Raw genomic sequence first — 19,906 nt, forward strand, 5'->3', positions numbered from 1 at the left:
TACAGCAGGAGAGAGGCCACTGCCTAGGGTTGCTTGGCAGTGCAGCTAGCTCCAAATATTCTACTTAGCCGAAGAGGGTTGCCGCACAAATAAAAAACCACAAATCCCCTCATATGTTGCCTTGAACAACTTGGGAGGATGTGTGCACAGAAGAGGCCCTGAAGTGAGGTTTTCAGCAACGGAAAACATCCGACGTGAGCAGATGTGGAGCTGCATCCACTGCAGTTCAAGCCTGCCATGCTCCATGGAAACAAATTTGCAGGCTATTCATTTCCCTTCCTAATAGAAAGCTGGAAGCTCATTGAAAGCCTCAGATATTGAACAGCCACTGGGAGCTCCGCATCCAGGGGAAAAAATGGATTAGCGTCTAGTCTTCCAGGACAGAACAAGCTAAGCTGCAAGGAAAGGAAGAAAATAAAAGGTTTTGTGGCTCTGCATGGACACACTCACTAAATAAAACAGAGGGAGTGAGGAAGAGACAAAATCAAACCTGAAAAGGCTCGTTAAAAAATAATCCATATCAAAAAATGGTTGGAAAGGCCAATGTGTACAGCCATGTTTATCGTAAGAATACAGTGGTACCTCTGGTTGCGAACAGGATCTGTTCCGGAGGCCTGTTCGCAACATGAGCAGAACGCAACCCGCGTCTGCGTGGGTCGCGATTCCCCGCTTCTGTGCATGTGTGTGACGTCATTTTGCATGTCTGCGGAACCCGGAAGTATCCCTTTCCGGTAGTTCCGGGTTGCCGCGGGAAACCTGAAGACACTCAACCTGAAGCAAATGTAACATGAGGTCTGACTGTAGATGAAGAGTCTACGAGATTAGGCCCATCTAGTCCAGCATCCTGTTCTCGTAAGAGCCAACCAGGGAGCAGAACCTGAGCAGGAGAACCCACTCTCATTCTGCGGTTACCAGCAACTGGTGTTCAGAGGCATTGCTGCCTCCAGATGTGGAGGTAGAAGATAGCCATCCTGGCTAGTAGCCAATGATAACCCTTTCCTCCTCCTCCTCCTCCTCCATGAATTTGTTTAATCCTCTTTCAAAGCCATCCCAGAGTTGACAGCCATGACTGCCTCCTGGGAGAGCGAGTCCCACAGTGATTATGCACTGCTTGAGTACAGAGTACAGTGGTACCTTGGGTTCTCGAACTTAATCCGTTCTGGGAGTCCGTTCGACTCCAGAAACTGCTCGAAAACCAAGACACGGCTTCCGGTTGGCTGCAGTAGCTTCCTCCACTCAAGCGGAAGCTGTGTCGGATGTTCGGTTTCCAAAAAAGGTTTGCAAACTGGAACACTTACTTCCGGGTTGGCGGCGTTTGGGAGCCGATTTGTTCGGAAGCCAAACCGTTCGAGTAGCAAGGTACCCGTCATTCTGCCTGGACACTGAGGTCCAGCACCGAGGGCCTTCTGGAGGTTCCCTCCCTGCGAGAAGCCAAGTTATAGGGAACCAGGCAGAGGGCCTTCTCGGTAGTGGCACCCACCCTGTGGAACGCCCTCCCACCAGATGTCAAAGAGAACTACCACCAGACTTTTAGAAGACATCTGAAGGCAGCTGAAGGGCATTCCACAGGGCCGGGGCCAATTCCGAGAAGGCTAGAGCTTCTGAGGAGGCCAGGCCCTTCCAAAAGGCACACTTGTTACTGCATCGCATGTTCGGGGGGCCCAACAGAGGCACTAAAATCTGAAAGGGTTGGGGGCAGGCATGACCGAGATGCCCTTGATCAAGACAGCACCAACGGGTTTCCATGTGCCTCTCCCCAGCCCACAATGACCGTGTCTACATAAGAAGGAGTCAGGCGGCAGCCTGCTGGGGTAACTGCTATGATTTTTATCTATCCGAGCTGCTCCAGCGAGTGCCACTATGATTTGTGTACATCATGTGAGTGTCTGAGAGAGCGTGAGAAAGGAAGTCTGTATTATCTCTTCCTTCTAAGTACTTTTGGAAGTTGGTTTCACTTCTGTGTGTGTCGCAGTTCTGTACGGGTGTTCAGAGAGCACAGACGTACTGATGGGAGTCTCCGTATATCAGACTCTAAATAAAGTAGTTTTAGAACTACGATTGAGTCTTTCTTCTGCTATGATATAGAATGGTACCTCGGGTTAAGTACTTAATTCGTTCCGGAGGTCCGTTCTTAACCTGAAACTGTTCTTAACCTGAAGCACCACTTTAGCTAATGGGGCCTCTTGCTGCTGCCAGAGCCCGATTTCTGTTCTCATCCTGAAGCAAAGTTCTTAACCTGAAGCACTATTTCTGGGTTAGCGGAGTCTGTAACCTGAAGCGTATGTAACCTGAAGCGTATGAAACCCAACCCTGTGTGCTGCATTTGAAGCCTCCAGTAAGTTCTAAGAACCAGTGAACGATGCGAGTGAGGATTTCTCCACTCTCTCAACACGAAGACATGGGAATGACAAAATATTTCGCTTAACCTTAGGGTTTCTTCATGCCTTATGCAGTGGCATTTTCTCAGCTACCTGCACATTTGCCGCGGGTGTGTGTTACATACTCACTTGTTGCATGCAAATGTGTGGTGTGACCCGCGGTCTACGCCGCCCATCATGGCTCTGCTAAATGATTCAGGGATGGGCGCTGGGACTACCAGCTAACACTGCCAACGCAGTTGCTCATGCTGCAGTTTTACGGCTCAGCTACAGTAATTACTACTGAGGGATCACCCTTCCCCCCAAGGAAACATTTTTAGCACTCTGGAGCAATAATGTTTTAAATCCAACCCTTCTGGTTTTAGCTGCCCAAATATATAAACAGTATTTTCGGCAGGCATATACCATGCAGCAAGCGCAGGCTTGGCGGAGGGCTTCTTCGCCTTGCACCCTCTGGTGAAAAGCTGTTTGAGAGCAGAGGCGCTGCAGCCCGTCGAGTGACCCAATTCAATTTTGCCAAGCCACTCCCCCACAGAGAGCCATCTGCTCCTGCCCTAATTTATTCCATTAGTCACAGATCAATACAAATCACATTAACTGGCTAACATTAACTGCAAAAATCCAGTTCATTTCTCTCATTCAGAAATAATCTGCATCTCACGTTTTATTCTCTGGGCCAAGGAAAGGCTTCAAATTCTATTATCTGCCGCTAGCGAGCGAAAGGGAAAACACGTGGCTTCTAACTTATGTTTCTGCTGTCCTTGCTGTAATTCTGCATGCTGTACACCCTTTTACTGTATTTTTAATGGAAGCGGGGTCTCTAAATATTTCAAAAAATAAATATTCAGCACTCAATGCTAAAGAGCCCTATTCAGGCGCCTGTTCCTCCATCTGATGTTAATCACGTGGAGAACACAGTGGGGGTGAGGACACTCACCCTGCCACATTCATAGTTGCCCCTGATGAGTTGGAGGATGGCCGCCTGTAAGAGATAACCAATTATACAACCTTCCATAGACATCTGAAGGCAGCCTTGTATCGGGAAGCTTTGAATGTCTGCTGTATTGTGTGCTCTTTTATGTTTTGTTGGAAGCTGCCCAGAGTGGCTGGGGCAACCCAGTCATATGAGCTGGGTACAAGCAATAAATTATTATTATTAATAATATTATCATCATCTCCACTTAAAAGCACAGAACTCAGCAGAGCCAGAAAAAAACAAAACCTCGCACTGATCTGGTTCTCTGGGAGGAAGTTCCAGATCTACTGGAGCACAGTATTAGCTAGACAGCCATGAAGCTAATCACAACCTCAGGTGTTTACCTGAAACCTATAAGGCACATGGAAAGGACACAAAAGAGAAACAAAGCATAAGGACAGTTACTGAGATGTTCACAAGGGTGTCGAGCCTTGAGATTTGAGTTCAAGTGTCAGTGCTTGACATTACTGCAGCTTGAGTGAAATTCCTTGTTCTCAGAGTCTGGGGCAACGTGTGGTACTTTTGCTGTTATCATATGTGATTGTGGGAAGGAAGATTACTGTAAACTGTGTGGGTGCTGAAGGTTGATGGGTATAGGAGGAAGAGAAGAGCAGGAGTCTAGGAAAATTAGTTTCAATAGACAAAATTGGTGAGACACTATCGTTCAGGAGGGCGCAAAGTAACCGAACGTCCATCAGCCAAACTGTGTGCTCCTCTGTACCTTGACTGGCACTGCCTGCAGAAACGTTAAAAGTAGGTAACGTAACCTACAAACATAACAGTGTGCTGCAGACTAAGCACTGTGGCATTTTGGTCTTAGCAGGAGGCTGAATCAAAGGATGTATTCACCATGGTGCTCAGTAATTATATTTTGACAAAGCTGTAAAATTCTGCTTTATTGTGTATGCAGAAAATGGAAGGAACCATGCCCTAATTACTCTCAAGTCTCACACCAGAAGCAATATCTCTCACTCAAGGACTGCTTTCCATTGTGTTGTACAATCTGCTTAAATGTAGGAATTATCAAGATGACCCCCTAATTTGCTGTTTCCTGAACTTGCGCCTGCCACATACTGATCTATGCTGGTGTGGCATTTCAATCATTATTCCAAATGGGGAGAATAATGTTCAATCTCCAAGCATAAAACCAAACGTCTCATATTGTAAACGACTTTCTGGGAAATAAATAAGGTAGTCCAAAGCTTCTGGCACTTTTGACACACTTTTGACACCCCACGGATTCTCAACCATTGTATCAGGCATAATTCCAACTCCCCCGGTCAAGATCAAACATTTCATTTTTCTTGCGTTCATGAACGATGCAGGCAATAATGATTACAGAGTACGAGCTGTCATGTGACTCTCAGAGTCACAATTACATATTGGTTTTCTTCATCGCTCAATGGCCAAAAATATGGTGGCTTATGTGAACAACCCAATCTCTAATTCTGCCTGCTCCCCACCCCACCCCAAAATACAGCAAGTCGTGTTCTACTATAGCTTCTCCCTTAGTTATTATTCCCTTTGGTTGACATAAACACAAATCAGAGACAAGCATGATGGACAGGAGCACCAGACGGCAACCCCTAAGGACATACCAAGTTTCTCTGGCTCATCTGGAGCCGTTCCGGCAATGCAGCTGCTCTCTAGTCCGTAAGTGGGATCCACTTTTCCAGAGACTCTGGCTGCCTCCTGCACCTTCTTGACGTGGGCCTCAACCAGTTCCAGTGGGACTTCCTCTCGGACCCTGGAAAATTCCTCTGTAAACAAAGTAAAAAGGACAAAGCTTAGAAGTTTGTTTTTAGGCGGGAGGATTTTCAAAGTCATGTACCAATAGAACAGGTAACTCTTTAAGACAGCGGTTCTCAACCTCTGGGTCCCCAGATGTTGTTGGACTACAACTCCCATCATACTTGAGCTCTGGCATTGCTAGATAGGGGTGATGGGAGTTGTATTTCAACAACATCTGGGGACCCACAGTTTGAGAAAGGCTTCTTTAAGATGACCCTGCTGGATGATCTGATTGCACATTTTACACTATTGTAGTTACTCCTGTTTATTGGACATTTAGCAAGGGAGCTGTGAGTCACAAAGCCAAGAGCGGAGTGGGAGAAGGGGACAAAGGGAGCTGACAGCAGGACAGGCCAATGAATAGCAGAACAAAGGGAGATGTGGCAAGAGACTCGGGCAAGGCAGACAAGAGGACCCCAAAATTAATGGCCCAAAAGCTCAAAGCACAAAGCAGCACCAGCCTTGAGAGAAGAGCCATGAAAAAGAGACATAAAAAGGAAGGTAATTTTAGCACCAGCACTTTGAATTGACTGATCAGGGAAGATGACATGCAGAGAAGCCTTTTGGGGAAGCTGCCTGCAGAATGGATAAGGCAATTTCCAAGTTATTTTAAAAACGCATTACTCTCACACACTAAACTCTAATGCACGTATTGCCATTGTGTGGCAATTAATAATACAAGGGCTGTTTTGTTCAGAAATCTTGAGAGCTTCTTGTACAGCATCTCGGGAAGAGCTGCATGAAGATGAAATCAAGGATGGGAGCAGACAGCAGAACCTGAAGCATCCGTAATAGGTTAGCAAGGCCCTTTTGAAGTTATGCGTTGAGCTACACAAACGACAAATTAATGCTTGGCGTTTAGGTACCACTTGGCTTAGGCGGTGCTTTACTAACATTAACCAATTAAAGGTAAGTGACAGCAGGCGGCAGACTGCAGAAAAGATGAAAGCAGGCTTCAATTTGCTTCTCTGGGCAGGTATGCCAGCCTGTGTGCAGAATGTCGTCCCCCCCCCAACCCCCTCCCACCCTTCTAAATACCAGCATCTTTCCAGGGAGTCCTTAAGTAGTTTTGGTGACTTTACGACAGATCAACCAAGGAGACGGTGGAGGATTTTCTTTAAGGCTAAGTCAGCACCAAGCATGAAATTAAGACCTTCTCAGACAAGATTGAAGTGGAAAGGGGGTGGGGAGGGAAGGTGACTCCATACCTAAAGCTGCTTTAGCGGCAGCAGACGCCACCCGAGGATCCACGACAGATGCCAGAAAAGCCACGGTGCTCATCACAGGATTTCCAGACTGGCTGAAAGGCACAGGCTGGTAAGCCAAAGGGCCCAGCGAGGCATCAGAGTTCTCCAAGTAAGGATCCTCAATTGGAAGCCTCAGGAAATGGAGGATGCACTCATCCTGAGTGCGGCTTCCGACATGCTCAGAAACTTTATTCCAGTCATCTTTGTACATCTCCAACGCCTTAAAAAACAAAGGGGGGAAATCAACTTTTAAAGAAACGCAATGCAAAAGTAGTTGGTTCACAAATTTGGTAAAAGAAACAATATACCATGAGAACAGCAGGAACTGAACATTTGTTCAGATAACAGAAACAATTTGTGGTCCTGTTGAGATTAGAAGCAGGTGTTAGTAAGCTGTGGGGAGGTTTGGTTACATGTGACCACTCTTTAAAAAAAAAATTGATAGATTTTTGTGAACGTCTTTCAATGAAGGTAAATAATAGCAAATGCGTGTAAAAAGAACAAATCTGAAGAGCTGAGAAATTCTGAGAATGTTTATTTCAGAAAAGGCGAGCTACCAGACCTGCAAAGCAAGTGTCAAAAGTGATTACACTGGACCAAAACAACAGACATTCTGCAACTTGTTTGACAGCAGGATCCTTCTATTGTATGAGATAAATGGGAGCCTTCTTTCAGTATAGCAAGCAGTCAGAGAAAGGCCAGAACATTGGAGACGTGCATTTATGGTGTAAGCTTGCCCTGAAGTACCATCCTCCAGTCTTTGGTACCACTGGGCCATCACTGCTACTTCTGAACTCTCCTAGTGGCTAAAAATGTCCAAGCAGCAGCAGCAGCGACTCTTGGGGTTCTTTTACCACCCCTTCCTTCCACAACATTGACTCTGAAACATGAAGAGAAGGTAGCCAAGTGCTGTCATTTAGATCCTCTGACCTCAGAAACATGCCTAAAACTTCTGCTGCATTATTATCTTCGATTCAGGTTCCCCAGACATATATTTCCCTGAACACAGAAACAAAATTCAGCAAAGTAAGGCCTCCACTCGCCTAGCATTTCAGCTTTGGATCTGAGAGTTGCTACTTCAAAACACACTGGCAACCAGCATGTGGCTTTACCTTCTCTAGAATGAGACCAAGTGGTATCCATCATCATGGCTGTTGCTAATCAGACTCCAAACGCTCTTCTCCTTCCCTGGCCACCTCCAGTCCCACAATCTGCCCCTTGACCTTAGCCTCAGTGGTCTTTTCACCAATTTCTCTACTATAATCTTTCCTATCACCTTTCAAATGCATTGGAAGTCTCATCTGCCATCTCTCTTCCTTTGAGCAACTCAGACCTCTGCATCGTTTCTGCCTTCCATCTCTCTTGACCCATCTCCAACCTGGTTTACAATTACCTCTAATCTACTAGTCCATGCTATAGCATCATATCTTGCCAAGATTATTATTATTGACATATTCTTTGTGTCCTTCCTGTAGTGCCTTCTCTTGGGTTGATTCATATTGGCTCATCTAAATTGTCCCCACCCCACCCTGACATGACTCCACTCTGATGTAAACCATCAGCTGAAGGCGTAAACTTTCAGTTTGTTCCCTTTATTTGCTGGCTTCTAAGCTTCTAAGCCGAATTATCTCTTCCATCTTGTGTTTTTGTCAGGGAACTGACATCAGAGGAAAGGGAGTTGGTAGGGCTCCCAGAGACTGGGAGAGAGTCAGCAGCCAAAGCAGGGACCAGCAGGGGGAGCGAGGGGTCTCTGGAGGAGGATCTCAGTAATGCTGAGAGAGACGCAGCAGCCCAGGCAGGAAACAGCAGGGGAGAGAAAGGGGTGAGAGACACGTCCAGCGAAAATAGCGGGGAGGTGTCAGAAGCAACTGTAGGGAGAGCCATTCTTCGCCGGAAGCTGCCACGTCGTGAGTCCAGGAGACGCGTTTCCGTTAAGGAGCTTCTTTGCTGGAAACGTTTCCGCAGGCAGCCACTGTCAGACTCTACTAGTGACTAGAGCAGACATGTCTGAGGAGCTCTGTCACGCACAGAGGTTTGTGGAGCCGCACAAACTCTGAGGGGGCACAATTTTAAGCACAAGCAGCTAATCATCCCCTGACAGCAGTCTGACAGTCTCTGTACGCTGCCTGTGCAGGAGAAAGCATCATAAGCAACCCAGCCGGAACCGGAGAGGCAGGGGTTGGAGCTGGTCCAAGCTTGGAAGAAAGGTATCAAGCTCTGGAGGTCCAACTTGCGCTGCAGACGGCGAGGCTCGAGGAGAGAAGGGCTCAGGATGCAGACAAAAAGGGGAGAACCACTCAGTTCCCCAGAAAGGTACCAGGATTGGTGCAGAAGTTTGGGGGGGACCCCAAGGATTACCATGCCTTTAGGACAGAGATGCAATATGCCCTTAATGTGCAGTTTGATGAGTTCCCTGATGAGGAATCGCGAGTTGCTTTCGTAATTGGGCATCTTGAGAAGGGGGCGCGAGACTGGGTTCGACCCCTGATGGCAACGCACAATGATATCCTAAAGGACACTATGAAGTTCTTTCGTGCAATGGATATCATGTTTTCCAGCGATATTGAGGAAGGGGTGGTGCGCAGACAGCTAATGGCTTGCAAGCAGGGAAGCAGATCTGTCCGTGAGTACTGGACTGAATTTACCATGCTGATTCACAGATTGGGGTGGGATTTATCGGCGGCACCCATTCAGATGCTATTTGAAGAAGGTCTTTCTTCGGCTGTGAAAGACGAGCTGTCCCGGAGCCCCAGGGCGGTGTCTATGGATCAGCTGACCAAATCTGCGCTGACCATTGGAGCGCGCCAGGAGGCAAGAGCCTTGGAGAGGCGGGAAGGGAGAGGGGAACGTTGGAAGGAGTTCCGCATTCCAGACATTCCTGAGCCAGCTTTCCCGCCGGCAGAGCCGATGGAAATCGGAACAGCCCGCGCGCGCGCAGTTTCAAAGCCCAGTGAGGGGGCTAAGAAGGAGGGAAAAGGAGCCCGGAAATGCTATCTCTGCCAACAGCCAGGCCACTTTGCCAGAGTCTGCCCCCAGAGGAAGGAATGGCAAGGGATGGTGGGAGCTGTTGAGGGGGGAGAGCAGGGAGAAACGGAGCATGTAAAAGCCAACGCCTGGTTGCCACCGTCAGGGCACTGCAGCCAGGCCAAAGAGCAGTGAAAGTGCCCGTGCCAGAAGCTCCTCGACCTGCTCTAGTGATTGAAGTGTCGCTAGAGCTGCAAAATGGACACCCCCTAAAAATAAAGGCGCTGTTGGACTCAGGCAGCTCCTGCAATTTTATGAGCAAGGAGTTTGCTGCTGAACACCAGATACAGACTATCCCTTTAAGCAACCCCCTGCAGGTGACCACGATCGATGGCAGGGAACTGTTGGGAGGAGGAGTCAGCTTGCAGACCGTCCCAATGATAATGAGGGTGGCAAGGCATACAGAACTGATAGCGTTTAATGTGGCCACCTTGGGAGGCGCTCCCATTATTTTGGGAATGAGCTGGCTAGCCCTACATGATCCGCTGGTGGGCTGGCATCAAAGAGTGGTTTCCTTCGGTTCAGCACATTGCTTAGAACACTGCAGGGGGGAAAAGGGGTCAGCAGGGGCCCAAGCCACCCTGGCAGGGACTGAAGTAATGGAGAAGGGGAAGGTGCCACCACAGTATGCTGATCTCAGCGACGTGTTCAGCGAGAAGGAAGCTGACCAACTACCCCCGCATAGGCCCTTTGATTGCCAGATCAATTTACTCCCTGGAGCACAGCTTCCTGTAGGCAAGTTGTATGCCATGTCAGACAGGGAAATGCAGCAGTTGCGAGAGTTCATTGACAAGAACCTGAAGAGAGGCTTCATCAGAGAGTCCAAGGCAGCGGGGGGTAGCCCAGTGTTTTTTGTGGATAAAAAGCACACGGACAAGCCGAGACTTGTATGTGATTTCCGGCAGTTAAATGCAGTGACAGAGCCGGCGGCTTTTCCTATGCCCAGGATTGATGATATTTTGACCAGGGTGCGGAAAGGAAAGATTTTTACAAAGCTGGACCTAAGGGGGGCGTACAACCTGATACGTATAAGGAAAGGGGATGAATGGAAGACCACCATGTTCACCCCTTTGGGGGCATTTGAATACCTCGTTATGCCTTTTGGATTACAAACAGGCTCCGCGTGTTTTCAAGCCTTCATGAACCACGTACTGGGGCCTTTGCTCTACAAGAATTGCGTGGCCTTCTTAGATGACGTGTTGGTGTATTCGGAGAATGAGGAGCAACATGTGAGAGACGTCAGAGAAGTGTTGAGCAGGCTGCAAGCCAACAGGCTGTGGGTGAAACTGGAGAAGTGTCAGTTTCATACCAAGGAGGTGGAATTCCTGGGGTACCGCTTGTCAGACAAGGGGTTGGCCATGGACCCCGGCAAGGTTCAAGCAGTGCTGGAATGGAAAACACCCAAAACCAAGAAGGATGTGCAGAGGTTCCTAGGGTTTGGAAACTTTTATCGTAAGTTCATCCGAAACTTCACCCACCTGACGGCGCCCATCACGGACTGTCTCAGCAGTAAAAAGAAGTTTGTTTGGACGGGGGAGGCGGAGCGAGCGTTTGAGGAACTGAAAAGGGCCTTCGCCTCTGATGAACAACTTCTGCATGTGGATTTACAAAAAAAGCTGAGGGTCGAAACAGACGCTTCTGACAGAGCCATAGGGGCGGTGCTTCTTCTGCAGCCGGGGAAGGAGGAGTCAGAGTGGCGACCGTGTGCCTTCTTTTCGCGAAAGCTGAACAAATCCGAGAGGAACTACACGGTGTACGACCGGGAACTTCTTGCGATTCATGAGGCTTTCCGGAGATGGAGGCACCTGCTAATTGGTGCACAACATAAGGTGCAAGTGTGCACGGACCATAAGAATCTAGAGTATTGGAGAACTGCGCGAGTGCTCAACCAACGGCAGTTGAGATGGGCCCAGGAGTTCTCCAAATTTAACTTTGAGATTTGTTACGTGCCAGGCCCAGAGAACGTTAGGGCGGACGCTCTCTCACGCAAACCTGAATATTTGGAGGGGGAGGGTGCACCTGAAGAGACCCATGTCATTCCCGAGGACCGCTGGGTGTGTGGGGCGGCATTGGTGGGGCAAAGGGAACTGGTAGAGGGAACGGTGCAGGATGAATACGCCCAGGACAAACTCAGGGGTCTCAGGAGGGAGGGAGACAAACCCGGGGGTTTTGAGGAGAGAAACGGGGCGTTGTACTACAAGGGAGCGTTATATATACCTGAAGGGGAATTGAGGGAAAAGGTACTCAAGCAACTGCACGATAGCCCCACAGCAGGGCATTTTGGGCAACACAAAACCATGTGGCTGGTTACCAGGGAATTCTGGTGGCCCAAGGTCAGGGAAGATGTGCGGGAGTATGTGAGAGGGTGTGACCAATGCCAACGAGCCAAGGGGGAGAGGCGGGCACCGGCAGGTTTATTAGAACCACTACCCACGCCGGAAAGGCCATGGGAGGCAGTGGCAATAGATTTCATGACTGATCTGCCAAGGTCCAGAGGGAAAACAGCCATCATGGTTGTGGTAGACCTGTTAACCAAGATGGCCCACTTTATAGCCTGCTCACATGCGGTCACAGCGGAAGAAACCGCTAAATTGTTTGTGGAAAATGTGTTTAGGCTGCATGGCGCCCCCTTGAGGGTGGTTTCTGACCGAGGGAAACAATTTACTTCCAGGTTCTGGAGGAAGCTCATGAGCTTATTGCATGTAGAGGTGAATTTCTCAACTGCCCGTCATCCAGAAACCAACGGGCAGGCGGAAAGAGCTAATGGTGTCCTCCAGCAATATTTGAGGTGTTATGTGAATGACAGAGAGAATGATTGGGTGGAGAAGCTGGCGTTGGCAGAATTTGCCTACAACAATGCAGAGAACGTGTCCACGGGGATGAGCCCCTTTTTGGCTAATCACGGGTGTCATCCCCGAGCCTTCCCAGGGGGGGAAGGGGAGAACTGGAGCGTTCCAGCTGCAGAACAGTTCGTTGAAGAAATGGAAGCGATCCATCGCCAGCTCCAACTTAATTTAAACAGGGCGAAGGAGGAATATAAGAGGCAGGCAGACAAAACCAGAAGGGAAGGGGAAAGCATTAGGGGGGGGGACCAGGTGTGGCTGTCCACCCAAGGGTTACCATTCAAAGGGGGTTGTAAGAAGTTAAGACCCAAAAGGCTGGGCCCATTTGAAGTCACGCAGCAGGTCAACCCAGTGGCTTTCAGACTCCGGTTACCGAACCACATGAAGCTGCACCCAGTGTTCCACAGGTCGTTGCTGTCACCGTATAAAGGGGACAGAGAAGGGAGGGTCAATAGGGGACCAGCTATGGAGGAAAAGGAACACAGCTACCATGTAGCGGAGATTCTCGATTCCAGGTGGAAGGGAGATCAAGTAGAGTATTTGGTAATGTGGGAAGGGGAGCCGGAGTCGGAAAACACCTGGGTCATGGCAGAGGATGTAGATGACGAGGTTTTGATAGAAACTTTTCATCAGAGATTCCCTCGTAAACCTCAGCCAGTGGCGAGGTTCCGGAGGGAATACTTCGCCACCACCGACGAAGAAGAAGAGTTGGAGGGGTTCTCTGATTCCGAGGCGGAGGAGGATTCAGCGAGCCGGAACGAAAACCGATGGAGGGAAATGTTCGAGACGTCTGAAGATGAAGAGGATTCTTTTCGGGGTTTCAGCTCCTCACCGCCCAGAGGAGAGAGTAGGGGCGGGGGGGAAGGGGGCCCTGGAGGGGAGGTGGATGTCAGGGAACTGACATCAGAGGAAAGGGAGTTGGTAGGGCTCCCAGAGACTGGGAGAGAGTCAGCAGCCAAAGCAGGGACCAGCAGGGGGAGCGAGGGGTCTCTGGAGGAGGATCTCAGTAATGCTGAGAGAGACGCAGCAGCCCAGGCAGGAAACAGCAGGGGAGAGAAAGGGGTGAGAGACACGTCCAGCGAAAATAGCGGGGAGGTGTCAGAAGCAACTGTAGGGAGACCCATTCTTCGCCGGAAGCTGCCACGTCGTGAGTCCAGGAGACGCGTTTCCGTTAAGGAGCTTCTTTGCTGGAAACGTTTCCGCAGGCAGCCACTGTCAGACTCTACTAGTGACTAGAGCAGACATGTCTGAGGAGCTCTGTCACGCACAGAGGTTTGTGGAGCCGCACAAACTCTGAGGGGGCACAATTTTAAGCACAAGCAGCTAATCATCCCCTGACAGTTTTCTCCAAATTTTGGAACTATGGCATCTAGAGTAAGTTGTGGAATTTAATATAAGTATCTGGAGGAGGGCAGAATTGGAAGACGGAGATATCCTGTTTCTACTTCCCATCTGAAATGCAACAGATCTGTTTCTAGAGCATGTTGAAAAGGGAAAAGAAAAGTGAACTGATTGTTCTTAAGGTGAGGGAGGGTACCAAGGAGAATAGTGTAGTGCAAACACTTTGATTTTTATGAAAATATTGCACAAAATGATTACACATTTTTTAAAAAGGAAAGGCAGCATACCTGTCAAATGTACTGGAGGGTACAAATAAAAATAAAAAAGGACTTCAACGGGTTCTCTTTCTCTGGAGAGAAACATGACCTCCAAGTCTTCTCTCCCATATGGAGAATAACAACCCAAAAATTTATATGAAAGCAGCTGCTGACAATTTGATTAGCTGAGCTTTCCTACATCAGCCATCGTGTCAACTGTTCTACAAAATCCAATGTCACCTTGCTCATTCCACACGGAAACAGCCAGACTTGTACTGCTATTACAAGACGCAATTCAAGTTCCAGGGACTAGAAGTCCATAATAAAGACACCTGGGTTTTGCAACAGGAACAAATAAGGCATATATCTGTGTGCTGTATGTTACTGGCATGGGTTCCTGTGAGATTTATTTGCTGCATTGGGAATTTGGTGTTCTCTTCTGGAAAGGCCGGGGCAGCGAATGCTTTTATAACATGTGGTAGCAAAATGTACACTTAGTCAGCCGCTGCAGCCAATCCCAATTTCTTCACTAATACACCCGCAGGATACAAACGTTAGAGAACATGTTTGTTGCCATTATGTTTTACACCTACACTACACAATGTGCGAAGCAGCTCTAAGAAGGAAGAAATGTGTGAATGGAGCTAAAAAACAACTGACACTGTAAATGCAAAGAGTCAGGGACTAGGAGAAGCAGCTGGGAAAGAACTGGCTTCTGTGCCAAATCACATTTTCTATTTTCTATGTTTTTAACAACTACAGCTACAACATGTTCTTGGGTTTAGTCAGTAACCAGGAGAGCCTGAAAGGCAAAGGATGCTGGAGAGGGTCACAAACTGAGTAGGGGGCTTCCAAGAATCTGCTCCACCTGGATTCCACTCTGTGCTGCACTAATGCTAACCGGGCACATAAATGTTTTCCCCCCATGGCAACCTTGATTTCTGCTTGTTTCATCTGTCTTACTGCTTAGAAGAAAGCCAATAACGTTTCCTTTTGTGTTCTGTGGAATTTAACATATATGTAACACAACTTCATTTATCTGACAGTGATTAACCTGCAGGGAGGAGAAAAACCGACTCCGCACCAAAGAGATACAGGGCCGACAGGCAAGGGACAACTTGGATATTTATTTTTTTGAAGCTTGTGACATATGCACTTCCTCAAAGGCACTCTAAGAATTTATAAAGGACGTGCTTCATCTATTGGAGGTTGAAATACAAACTGATATCCGCATCGCTGCTTTATCTGGATGTTAAAAAGTGTGTGAGAAAGGGAAAAAAGCAGTTGTGTCTAGAGAGCTAAATTATAGTACAGACGCTGGGCTCTCTCCCTGTCAAAAATGAATTAACAAGATGGTCCTCCTATGAATTAGCTGCTCAGAAGCTTTCTTGCAGTCTTGCATAGCAACAGTTCAGTTTTACCCAAGCGCCACTGATATCATTGTCACCTCCTTTCAAATATGGAAGTATAAGATCAACTGACACCTCTGGGCTGCAAATAAACCACATTACTGTATCTTTCTGGAAATCGCTGTTCTGGGCTATTCGCACTATTAACGGCAGTGAAAGTGTAAGATATGCTGCCGCTGCAAATAACCTTATCAACACAACTGCTTTACACAATCAGACACCGTAAGGTGCATTAAATGACATTATTTTATACACTGCATCCCAGTGTTGAAAAGCAATGCAGTGTCAAACTCATCATCCTGAAGTAACATAGATGTTTTCATATAAAATGGACCTCTGTATGGAAGCACAATTCTGTTGTGCTGCCCCATCCAATGATAGTGTTCCCGCTACGTATAAAAGAAATCAGGGAGAGACAATGAGCGCACCATTTATAAGACTGAACCTGCCTCCCCCTTTTGCTAGTACAGTCATACCTCGGGTTAAAGTAGCTTCGTGTTAAATCTTTTCAGGTTGCGTCCCACGGTGACCCGGAAGTAACGGAATGGGTTACTTCCAGTTTCGCTGCTCACGTATAAGCTCAAAATGACGTCACGCACATGCGCAGAGAATCGCAACCCGCGCACGCACAGACGCGGGTTGCGTTCTGCTCAGGATGTGAACGGGGCTCCGGAACGGATCCCATTCACATCCAGAGGTACCACTGTACTCTAACATCCACACTGCTATTAAGGGGGAAGCTTTACCTAGCTACCTTACCATGAGGGAACAGGTGGCATGTGGAGATGGCAATGGGCCAGATGATGACTGTTCATTTGCTCAGGTGGTTGTGTGTTCGCTTCCTACTCCACTCAGATTCAAGTTATGCCACTAAACTCCTCATCAGGAAAGGCTGGGGTGGTTTCCTAAGCAAGAGGAGAAAGTCTATCCTGGCTGCTTTCCTGAAACTGAAGGAGATTTGCTTGGCCTGCCAGAACTATTGCAATCCCAACGTGGGCTAGGCAGAGAAAGACCAGACCTGCTTGCTCTTGCCGATTAGACAACTTGATTTACTCAAGGAAGCACAAGGCATGCTTTGCCGCCAAGCAGGAAGCCTGCGCTGTCAGAAACCAGCGGCTACCGTTTCCCTCTCGTCTGGCAAGAGGGCTTCTGGCTTGCTCAGACACCAAAGTCAGCCAGCACTTCCACATTTATATTAAGCCACGACATATGCGAGCACAAATCTTGAAAGCCTCCGTGTTGGAGCAACACAGGGGGAAATTAGGCCTGCTCGGAGAAACAGCACAGCTGGTGTTTACTACAAACTCAGTGCTGTACAATGAAAAATCTGCAAGGGTCGTAATACTGCACACATGGCCTAGAAGAACGTGCACCCCATAAGAAGGTGACAGTGACACCAGGCAGGATGCATGTGTGAGCTCTTGCTGGGGGAGGGTGCTGCAAACATGCAAGGCGAGCCCCCACCCCACAACAGCCAAGGAACACACCTAACAGACTAGAACATCACATGACTAGAGCAACCCTTTGCAAGAGCTTCCGGCTCAGCCCTGCCTCTTCGGTCTGAGCAACACTCAGCTCACCACGGCTCACTGCCAAGTATTTCCTGCCTCACTTTTTATCCGTGCCTCATCCTGTGCCTTTTTACTTAATGCCGGTTGACCTAGCAGTAGCTCAGTCTGATGCTTCTCCACGAGTGCTCGGGGAATACAAGTCAGATACATGCCTTTTTCTTTTTCTGCTTTGCTCCCCAAAACTCAAAATGCTATTAAGCTCTGTTTTTCAAAAAGCGAGACAGAAGCACAGCAAGGCTACAATTAACATCAACAGGGGAAAGCGGGTGATATGGAGAAAATATCGACTGGAAATACCATGGAGACCTCTCAAGCAAAGTATCAAGACACTCAACAAAATTCTTATTTTCAGACTAGAGCAGGCAGTGTGCAAGGTTTTGTTGCTGGTGTTGTTCCAACGCCCAATGATGGAGTGGACGGCCTGGGTAGGAACAGAATACTATGGTTCAGTTCACCATTGACAGAAAACCATGGTTTCCTGCTATGTGAATGAACCGCGGTGAGCTTTGAGCTTGTGCATTACAGCTAGGAGCCATCAGCAGAACTCTCCTGCGTAAATTTTTCTAATCCTCTTTTATAAAAATTATGTTTATAGTACATTTATCTTGACATCCAAACTTGGGAAACCCATGCTTTGTTTAAATTAAGGTGAGAACAAATAAGGATCGAAACCTAGGGAACTGTGGCTAGTTTAAAATCTGAAGCAGAATCCTCTAATCTCCCCTGAGATGTGGAAGATTTGGGGTGGCGGGGGGGGGGGGAGGGAGTGAACACAAAAGCCCAAGCAGGCTCACTCATGTAGAGGGGAACAATGACTGCCTGTTGTGCCTGAGGGCCAATGGAGGACGGCCTTTTCCTACTGGAGGCTGCCTGAACCATTTGCTCGTCAGAGGCTCTCCTCCAGGGCCTCCCGTCACCTAAAGCGAGGTGGTGGGTGCCTAGGAAGAAGATTTTTTTCCATCGTGGTGCCTTGCATTAGTAACACCTGCCCCCGAGCAGCTCACCTGATGCCATTTTGGAAGCCTCTTCAGCACAAGGAAGAGGGTCTTTTTCTGATGTCTAGCCACTGCAGCATATTTTAGAGCATGTTTTATTTTCATTTTTATAGCTCTGCTGGATTTTATGAGTGCTACCCTTTTGCACTTTTAACGTTTTATATAGAGATTTCATTACAGTTTCTTCATATAAACTGTACATCACTCAGCAGCCTTTGCAATGAAGAACTGCCGATAGATAATATTAAACAAATTCCAATATGCATGTAAGCAGCTTTGAGACACAACCTAAGGCTCTGTACAGCAAGATTACAAAGGCCTCATCGCATCTGGAAACCAAGCCTTATGAGGAACGGTTTAGGGAGGTGGGTATGTTTAAGCCTGGAGAAGGGGAGGCTGAGAGGAGATACGATAGCTACCTTCAAATATCTAAAGGACTATCACATGGATGATGGAGCAAACTTGTTTTCTGCTGCTCCCAAGGGTAGGACTCAAACCAAGGAATTAAAGTTACAAAAAGGGAGATTCCAACTAAGTATCAGAAGAGCTTTCAAATGGTAAAGCTGCCATGCAGAGGGGTTAGACTAATGACCCTGGGTTCTTTCCAAATCTACAATTCTATTTTTGTATGATTCTTGCATTGACTCCTTTCAGGTTCATCCACAGCTTTGCAACAAAACACCATCAACAATTCTATAGCCATACAGCTGACAACCAAGGACTCATGTTTTACTTACTGCTTATTATTATACTATTATAATTTATTAAATTTATGTACCACCCTTTATCAACAGATCTCAGGGCAGTTTGGAATAAAATACAAGATAAAACACAATAATTAAACCAAAACCACAAAACAATAACTTCCCACAGGCACACGTAAAAGTCTGTAGGATATTAATCAGCCAAACGCTTGGTTGAAGAGGAACATTTTTGCCTGGTGCCTAAAAATATATAATGAAGGTGCCAGGCGAACCTCCCTGGGGGAAAGCATTTCACAAACGGGGAGTCACTGCAGAAAAGGCTCTGCTTTCTACTCAACAATCTTGTTCTATACAAGAAGTCACCCAGAAACATATTAACTCAATGTAAGTCAGAAACTAGGTACCACTTCAAATGTGACTCAGCAGCCTCCTTTTCTCTGCATCTCCACCATCACAATTCCCCAATCTTCCCCCACTCAAAATTTCTTACCTCAAGTAGCAGCAGGGTCTCTTGTTCTGTCCATTCTCGCCCAGCGCTAGCACTTTTGCTCTGCATGAAGGAGGAGGGAAACAGTTCACTCATGTACCCAGTGCACAGGTGAGTATGGCTATCATTGTCAAGAGGTGGGATTGGCAATTTGTTCCATCACAGATGTGTTACTTGTTGGAAGGGGCCTCCCTAAACACAGACAAGCCCTAGTGGCACATGCCATGTCAAAGGAGAACCTGATAAACTCCTGCAAAGTTGCATCATCTGCAACATCATCATTTCATTATTTGTATGGCACCCATCAGGCACTCTGGGGGGCTTCCAGCAATCAATCAATCAATCAATCAATCAATCAATCTACACACAAAGTTAAAGTATAGTTAAAGCTATGGTTTTCCCAGTAGTGATGTATGGAAGTGAGAGCTGGACCATAAAGAAGGCAGATCGCCAAATAATTGTTGCCTTTGAATTCTGGTTCTGGAGGAGACTCTTGAGAGTCCCATGGACTGCAAGAAGATCAAACCTCTCCATTCTGAAGGAAATCAGCCCTGAGTGCTCACTGGAAGGACAGATCCTGAAACGGAGGCTCCAAGACTTTGGCCACCTCAGGAGAAGAGAAGACTCCCTGGAAAAGACCCTGATGTTGGGAAAGATGGAGGGCACAAGGAGAAGGGGACAACAGAGGACGAGATGGTGGGACTGTTCTCGAAGCTACCAGCCTGAGTTTGACCAAACTGCGGGAGGCAGTGGAAGACAGGAGTGCCTGGCATGCTCTGGTCCATGGGGTCACTAAGAGTCGGACACGACTAAACAACACCACCACCACCACCAACCACACACACACACACACACACACACACACACAATAAAACATCAGACT

The 19,906-nt window shown here is 47.6% G+C and overlaps 1 protein-coding gene across 1 annotated transcript in view; it reads right to left on the minus strand.

The window, feature by feature from the left end:
- Window positions 1-19,906, minus strand: part of SMARCC1 (SWI/SNF related BAF chromatin remodeling complex subunit C1) — a 97,886-nt gene that overhangs the window by 35,184 nt on the left and 42,796 nt on the right. Inside the window, exons 19-21 of the mRNA XM_082192189.1 lie at window positions 19,027-19,086; window positions 6,354-6,612; window positions 4,953-5,114 (exon numbers count right to left, since the gene is read on the minus strand). Of these exons, the coding sequence (XP_082048315.1) occupies window positions 4,953-5,114; window positions 6,354-6,612; window positions 19,027-19,086 (481 nt within the window). The remainder of the gene's footprint in view (window positions 1-4,952; window positions 5,115-6,353; window positions 6,613-19,026; window positions 19,087-19,906) is intronic.

Source organism: Podarcis vaucheri, assembly GCF_965113315.1.
Source record: "Podarcis vaucheri genome assembly, chromosome: 12".
Classification (NCBI taxonomy): domain Eukaryota; kingdom Metazoa; phylum Chordata; class Lepidosauria; order Squamata; family Lacertidae; genus Podarcis; species Podarcis vaucheri.